Source organism: Chrysochloris asiatica, unplaced genomic scaffold, assembly GCF_000296735.1.
Source record: "Chrysochloris asiatica unplaced genomic scaffold, ChrAsi1.0 scaffold00122, whole genome shotgun sequence".
In the NCBI taxonomy this organism is placed as follows: Eukaryota; Metazoa; Chordata; class Mammalia; order Afrosoricida; family Chrysochloridae; genus Chrysochloris; species Chrysochloris asiatica.
This window is the reverse complement of record NW_006408640.1, coordinates 5,048,448-5,056,758: the sequence shown is the minus strand read 5'-3', so window position 1 is coordinate 5,056,758 and position 8,311 is coordinate 5,048,448. Positions and strand designations below refer to the sequence as shown.

Sequence of the window (8,311 nt, the reverse complement as noted above, 5' to 3'; positions counted from 1 at the left end):
CCCTATGCACAACAGAACGAAACACTGCCAAATCCTGGGCCATCCTCACAATTGTTGCCACGCTTGAGCCCATTGATGCTGCCACTCTGCCAATCCATCTCGCTGGGGGTCTTCCTCTTTTTCTCTGACCCTCCACCTTAACAAACATGATATCCTTCTCCAGTGACTGGTTCCTCCTGACAATATGTCTGAGAGACGAGAGACGAAGTTTAGACAGTCCTGGCCTCCAAGGAGCACTATAGTTGTACTTCTTCCAACACAAATCTGTTGGTCCTTTTGACAGCCCATGGCACTGTCAGATATAGTGCTGGAAAATGAGCCCCTCAGGTTGGAAGGCACTCAAAATGCAACTGGGAAAGAGCTGCCTCCTCAAATTAGAGTTGACCGTGATGATGTGAATGGAGTAAAGCCCATGGGAGTAAAGCCCGTGGAACCTTCATTTGCTGATGGGACACAACTCAAAAGTGAAGAGAAACAGCTGTAAATATCCATTAATAATCAGAACATGGAATGTACAAAGTATGAATCTAGGAAAATTGGGAATTGTCAAAAATGAAATGGAACACATAAATACCAATATCTTCGGCATTATTGAGGTGAAATAGACTGGCATTGGCCATTTTGAATCTGGCAACCACATGGTTTATTATTCTGGGAATGACAAAAGAGGAATGGTGTTGCATTCACTGTCAAAAAGAACATACCCAGATCAGTCATGAGGTACAACACTGTGTGTGATACGCTAATATCCATGTGCCTAAAGGGAAGACCAGTAATAATACCACTATTATACAAATTTACGCACCAACCACTGAAGCCAGTGAGGATGAAATAGAAGAATTGATCAAACGTGCAATCAAGATGTATTGATCATTACTGGTGATTGGAATGCAAAGGTTGGGAACAAAGAGGAAGGATCAGTAGTTGCAAATTATGGCCTTGGTGATAGAAATGATGCTGGAGAATGCATGATAGAATTCTGCAAAACCAATGATTTGTCATTTCACATACCTTATTTAGACAGCATAAGAGAAAACTATACACGTGGACCTCACCTGATGGAATACACAGAAATCAAATTGACTACATCTGCAGAAAAAGACAATGGAAAAGCTCGATAACATCAGTCAAAACAAGGCTAGGGGCAGATTGTGGAACAGACCATCAATTGCTCATATGCAAATTCAAACTGAAGCTGACGAAAATGAAAGCAAATTCAAACTGAAGCTGACGAAAATGAAAACAAGTCCACAAGAGCTAAAATATGACCTTGAATTTATCCCACCTGAATTTAGAGACCATCTGAAGAACAGATTTGATACATTAAACGAAGAGTTGTGGGATGACATCAAGATCATACATGAAGAAAGCAAAAGTCATTGAGAAGACAAGAAAGAAGGAAAAGGTCAAAATGGATGTCAGAAGAGACACTGAAACTTGCTCTCCAGCGTAGAGATGCTAAAGCAAATGGGAAGAAATGAGGTACAAGAGATGAACAGAAAATTTCAAAGGTCAGGTTGAGAAGACAAAGTCAGATATTAAACCGATGTGTCTAAAGATCTGGAGTCAGAAAACCAAAAGGGGAGAACACGCTCAGCATTTCTCAAGCTGGGAGAATTATTGAATGATGAAGAAAGCATTAACAGAAGATGGAAGGAATACACAGAGTCACACTACCAAATGGAAATGGTTGATGTTCACCCATTTCAAGAGGTAGCATATGCTCAAGAGCCAGTGATACTGAAGGAAGAACTCCAAGGTGCATTGAAGGAATTGGCAAAGAACAAGGCACCAGGAATTGATGGAATAAAAATGGAAATCTTTCAAGAAATTGAGGTGGCACTGGAAACACTTATTCATCTCTGCCAAGAAATTTGGGAGGCAACTATCTGGCCAACTCATTGGAAGAGATCCATATTTGTGCCCCTTCCAAAGAGAGGTGACCCAGTGGAATATTCGACAATCTTTTTGATATCCTATGCAAGTAAAGTTTTACTAAAAGTCACACAGAAATGACTGCAAGCATACATTGACAGAGAACTTTCAGAGGTTCAAGCCATTGCTGGCTATATTTCCTTTAGTAAAACAGAAGAGATTCTTATGTTCACTAGATTGAGGAAATTTCCTTCTATTTCTTGTTTACTGAAAGTTGTTTTTATCACTAATGGATGTTGAATTTGTCAGATGACTTTTCTGCACTTGAGTTAGAATTTTCTTTGTATTTTAATTATAACTCATACTTTAATGGTAAGCTTCACTCAAGTCTAGCTTTGAGGACAGTGCTATATTTAAAAGATTCTATTAATGTGGTAATAGTTGAAATCTGAATTTACCCCAAGGTAAGCTTTACCTGTAGTGTGTGGTATCAAGAGAGTTCTTCTATTTTTTTTTTAAAGTTTATTTCTTCCCATATAAAATAATGCGAACTATTTGAACTCTGGAAATTAAGATGAGGCTTTCTACTCCAGTAAGGATTTACACCCTCGGAAACCCTGTACAGGGTCGCTATGGGTCGGAACCGACTCAAAGGCACTTAACAACAACAACAACAATGTACTCCAAAGGAGTCCTGGTGTGGCGCTGTGTGCTAATGCGTCAGACTGCAGAGTTGTTTGAACTGCAAAGTCAGTGGTTCAAGCTCACCAGCTGCTTCTTGGAAACCCTATACAGGGTCGCTATGGGTCAGAATTAACTCGACGGCACTTAACAACAACAATGTACTCCAAAAGGAGCTCTGATAGTGTAGTGGTTATGAATCAGGCTGCGAACCGCCAGGTCAGCAGTTAGAAACTACCAGCTGTTCTGCGGGAGAAAGATGAGGCTTTCTGCTCCCGTAAAGATTTACAGCCTCGGAAACCCTGTACAGGGTCACTATGAGTCAGAACCGACTCCATGGCACTTAACAACAACAACAACAATGTACTCCAGCAAAAACCAACCTGTTGTGGAGGAAGGTAGAATCTCCAGTGAGTAGTATTCAATCTGACTAGGCGGAGCTGATACAATGAAATGCAGACGGGTCTCTTTTGATACAATAGTGAATAATTATTATCAGGACTTTTTGTGAGGGTCAAAAATGTAAAGGTAGATGTTTTATAGCAAGGAGGGGAGTGATTAACTTTTCAGTCTAGGAGCGGAGGCCCCTAGGACCATCAAGGGAGAAGAGCAGAGAGCGGGACCCTACCCAAAGAAGCAGTGATGCCTGAAATGGAGCCAGAGATGATGACGTGGGGCGATGGAGCAGCTGGAGACTTTAGATCCAGAGAGGGAGAGTGACTGTGTGCTGAAGACCTGGGGTATACGGGGGAAGGATTGCGTGGAGGGGATTGTAACCATGGCAATGAGATGATATACGATAGAATGAATGTAAAACTTAATATTCTCCCATGTAAACTATCACACAATTCACAATAAAACATTTAAAAACAAACAATAAAAAACAACCTGTTGTCATCAAATCAATTACAGTTTATGTGTTACAGAGTAGAACTGAGCTCCATACAGTTTTCTTAGTTATAATCTTTGCAGAAACAGATCATCAGGCCTTTCTTCTTTAGTGCGCCTGGGTAGGTTTGAACTACCAATCCAAACCCAACAAACCAAAAGATTAGGTGTTGATCACAAACTATGCCACCTAGGAAGTTCTGTAATGTACTTCAATTTTGCTGTATTATGATTAATTTGAATATTATTTTGATATTATAAAAATTAATAGTATGTAAGGGATTTTTATTTTTATCAAAAGCAGATAAATTTAAAGCACCAATAGAACAATTTATGCAGTAGGTTTTAGGTTGGGTGGTAACCCTGAAACTAGTCTAAACCCTACCTCTGCTAACCCTAACCCAACTTTTACCTCTAACCCTTAAACCAACCCTAGTCCTAACCATAAACTTAACACATCATACAGAGTCTAGACCTAACCATAGTCCTAATTCCTTTCTTCTACCCTCTCCAGAGGGGTGGGTGGGTGGGTAGAATACTGTTGTTACTACTATATCTTAAAAATTCTAGTGTATCTCTTAACTTCTTCTTTAATGTTTTTTATTCATAGAAAGCTATAGTATATACTAAGACAAACATTTGTCTCACTGACAATAAGTATGAACTGTGTCTAACTGATCAGACTTACTGTATAAATTCAGCTTTGGGTACTACCTGTACTAATCTAGGGAAGATGGGAAGAAGTATAAAAGTAGTCTCCTTTCTTTTTTCCAGCAATAGGCTGAGTATATTTGAACAAGAGAAGTTTAATTGCAAACTCAAATTGTTAAATGAAAACTTATTTTAAGTTTCGATATCCTCTCTGAGAAAATCCGTTCTTAAAGAAACAAAGAAAACAAAATTTGACTAATTGCAGTGCTTGCAGTGCATAAACTTTCAATGGGTTCTCTTATAAATGTACAAATAACCCTTGTATATCCATATTTTACAGATCCAGGATGAGAAGATTGATAAAAGAAGCTAGCTGAGCAGCTGTAAGATGCCCAAATCTGGGTTCACAAAACCAGTTCAGAGTGAAAATTCTGACAGTGACAGCAATATGGTAGAGAAACCATGTGGAAAAAAGGTATATATGATTATACTTAAGATAAATTGATTCTTTTGCAACTGCGAGGTGGGGTGGGGGTTGTTGTTAAGTACTGTGGAGTCGGTTCCAACTCATAGTGACCCTGTACAGGGTTTCCGAGGCTGTAATCTTTATGGGAGCAGAAAGCCTCATCTTTCTCTTGCGGAATAGCTGGTAGTTTCGAACTGCCAACTTTTAGGTTAGCAGCCCGATTCGTAACCGCTCTCAAATTAATATGTTCAGTAGTTATTGGCTCCATAGGATTAGCACTGGACTGTGAAACACAAGATCAGCAGTTCGAGCCATCAGCCTCTCTGCGAGAGAAAGATGAGACTTTATGCTCCTGCTAAGAAACCTCAGAAGCCCTATTAGGGTTCCCTGTAAGTCTGAACCTACTGGAGGGCAGTTAACAATAACAACTCAAAAATTCAAAGCAGTATGGGTTCCATACATATTCTAATCAAATGCTTTAGAAATAAATTGTGCTTCTGTATATAAGATTATTTTTTTTCTTTCCTTTCACAATCACTAAGATCATAAAACTATGTAAAAATCCTTGGGAGAGAAAAAAAGAAAATCAAGACCCATAGTTATTTTGTATTTCTTCCCTTAGCCTCTGACTCCTGGTTGTAAAACACACATACATGTATACATACTGTTGTTGTTAAGTGCCACTGAGTCACTTTCAACTCAAAGCAACCCTGTGTAGGGTTTCCAAGGAGCAGCTGATGGGTTTGTACTGATGGCCAGTGCATTATCCTGCAGTGCCACACCAGGACTCTTGTATATATACTAGCTTGTTACATTTTCTGGGTCTATTGTTGCTGTTATTAAGTGCTGTCAAGTTGGTTCTAACCCATAGTGACACTGTATGGCATTTCCGAGGAGCAGCTGGTTAGGTTGAACCGCCGACCTTGTGGTTCAAACAGACTTTTCAGTCCAGCGCATTAACCTACAGTGTCATACCACATACCACACCAGGACTCTAACCTTAGATAAATTTACATTAAATTCTGTATCCTCAGTGCCCCTCTCTATAAGAGGACAATAGTGCACATCATATAAAGTTGTTAAAATGAAGTGGCATGTGTATTGTGCTCATTAAAACATATGTAGTTTTTTTGCTATTTACTTTTAGTCCCTTTCATATTTATCCTTCATTCCTATTTAATTTAGGTCCTCAGAACCTTCATTTGGAATTCTGCAATAGTCTCCTAATTGGTCTCATTATCATATCTTACCTAGTTATTACTAGATTAACTCTTGCCTTCTATTCCTTAGAAGTTTTCTTTTCTTCTCCCTTCCACCGTTTTCCCCTGCTTTCACCATTTCTTATTGACAAACATCTGAGATATTCCCACTTTGGAATATTATTAATAAAACTGCTATGAACATTTGCTTAAAAATGCTTTGTTACCTTTATTGAGGTATAACTTACATACCATAAAGTTTACCCATTTTAAATGTACGATTTAATGATTTTTAGTATCTTTTTAGAGTTGTGCCATTATCACAATCCAAGCTTAGAACATTTTCATCATTGTCAAAAGATCCTCATGCCTGTTTTTGCAATCAGTTCTTACTCCCACCCCTATGCATTGTTGTTGTTATGTGCTGTGGAGTCAGTTCTGACTCATAGCGACCCGGTACAGGGTTTCCGAGGCTTTAAATCTTTACGGGAGCAGAATGCCTCTTCTTTCTCCCGCGGAACAGCTGGTAGTTTCGAATTGCTGACCTTGTGCATTAGCAATGCCAAATTTGCTTTCAGAGTCAATAAGCCTTTAAACTGTTCTTTTTTCAAATTTTATTTTGTTATTCTGATTTTTCTACAGTTCCTTACACATTTGAGGATCAGCTTGTCAGTTTCTACAAAGAAAAATGGCCTGCTGATTTTTGATGGGGATTATATTGAATTCGCAGATCAATTTGGGGAGAATTGCCATGTTACAAATATTGATTCTTCCAGTCCGTAAATATAGAATGTGTTTCCATTCTTCAGTTTTCGTTAGCAATGCTTTGTAGTTTTTAGTATATAAATTTTGTATTTCTATTGTTAGGCTACTTTTTATTATTATTATTATTGTGTATTATGTGATAGTTTACGTGGGAGAACATCAGCTTTACATCGATCCTATTGTATATCGTTTCATTGCCATGATTACAATCCCCGCCATGCATCATCAGACAACCAAAGGGTACACCCTGCAAGCCTGCCCCTCGGTCATCAGCATGTTAGGCTACTTTTGAGATTTTGTGTGTGTGTGTGTGTGTGTGTTAGGTTGTGGTTAGGATTAGGGTTAGTGTAGGGTTAGGGGGATTTGGGGCTAATGGTTATAGAAATAAGACTTGATTTTTAAGGTTACAGTTAGACTAACTTTTTATTATTTTTTTTTCTTGAAATCTATTTGAATTCCTTTTCAGTTGGAAGCTTTGTGACTACAATGTGACTATATTATTCCCACTTATTACTTGGTGGAATATTTTTGTTGTAAACTGGTATTTTCAGTCTTGTAGGTTTGGTTTTTGCTTTAAATATGTATATCTGTGTTGAGTTCTAGGTGATACTACCATGTATGTTAATCTCAGGTTGTTATCTTGATGTTGGTTGGTTCTTTGTCAAAAGAACTCACTTTAGAATTTTTTATAAGCTTGGTGTAGATTTTACAAATTCTCTTAATTTCTGTTTATCTTAAAATGTTCTAATTTTGCCAACATAATTGAGGGACAATTTTGCTAGGTGTATGATTCTTCTATGGCAATTTTTTTCTTTAAGAGTTTTACATGTGTCATCCCATACGTGGTCTGTTCTCTTGGGCTTCATTCAGATTCTTGAATGTATATGTTTTCATCTTTCATGATGTTAGACAAGTTTTCTTGAAACAACTGTTTGATGCTTTTCTCTGTTGTTCCCCCCACCCCACCCATCTCTTCTTACTCTGGAATTCCAATCATACTTAAATTACTCTTCTTGATGGTGTCCCACATAAATCTTAGGCTTCTTTTTGTTATTTTTTAGTGATAGTTCCTCAGCAGATGAATATTGAGAGGTATGTCTTTAAGTTTACTAATTTGGCCTTCCATTGATTCACTTCTTCTGTGCCCTTTCAATATATTGAAAGGCCTAGATGAACCTCTATTCAGAAGTCTTAGTGTTAATATTCTGGTTTTCTATTTTCTTTATGTATAGTTTTCAATTATTTATTTATTTGTTCATGTAGTGTTGTCTTGGATACTTCTAATACATATATATTTTAATCCTCCTTCTGCCTCTTAATTCTGGCCAAATCACCATCTGGCAGATAAGAGTAAACAAAGATTTACCACTGAGAAGTGGCATCTTTGCATGAGGTTTGTCTGAAAGTGAAGAGTGTGTAGATTAGACAGAGTTAGAGAAAGTGACTGGAAAGACATAACTATGCTGTAGCTGAGTTTTTCTGAGGTCCAAAGCTCTATGCTATGATTTTTGCCCATCAAAATGTTGTTCTCCTCGGCAGCCTAAGACAGAGCCATTGCCATGCTGCAATGAGTTTCGATGACAGGTAAGACTGAGGAATTCGCACTGACTGCCTAAACAAATAATAAATAAGGGGGAATCTGTTGCAGACCCGGTCAGGAGTTCAAGTCCCTGTGGGCCCAAGTGTTGCTAACTGTCCAAACCATAGGCTCTGAGGATCAGACTTTAGCCACCTAGCAGACATAGCAAAATGTCCCTTATCTGATTATTCATTTATGCTGGTTAGT

At 38.2% G+C, this 8,311-nt stretch overlaps 1 protein-coding gene across 2 annotated transcripts in view; it reads left to right on the top strand.

Moving 5' to 3' along the window:
* The first annotated feature begins 4,435 nt into the window (after window positions 1–4,435).
* Window positions 4,436–8,311, top strand: part of ANKRD12 (ankyrin repeat domain 12) — a 234,638-nt gene continuing 230,762 nt past the window's right edge. For both annotated transcript variants that reach the window (XM_006868700.1, XM_006868699.1), the window contains exon 1: window positions 4,436–4,570. In XM_006868700.1, coding sequence (XP_006868762.1) covers window positions 4,484–4,570 — 87 coding nt within the window. In that variant the 5' untranslated portion in view covers window positions 4,436–4,483. The remainder of the gene's footprint in view (window positions 4,571–8,311) is intronic.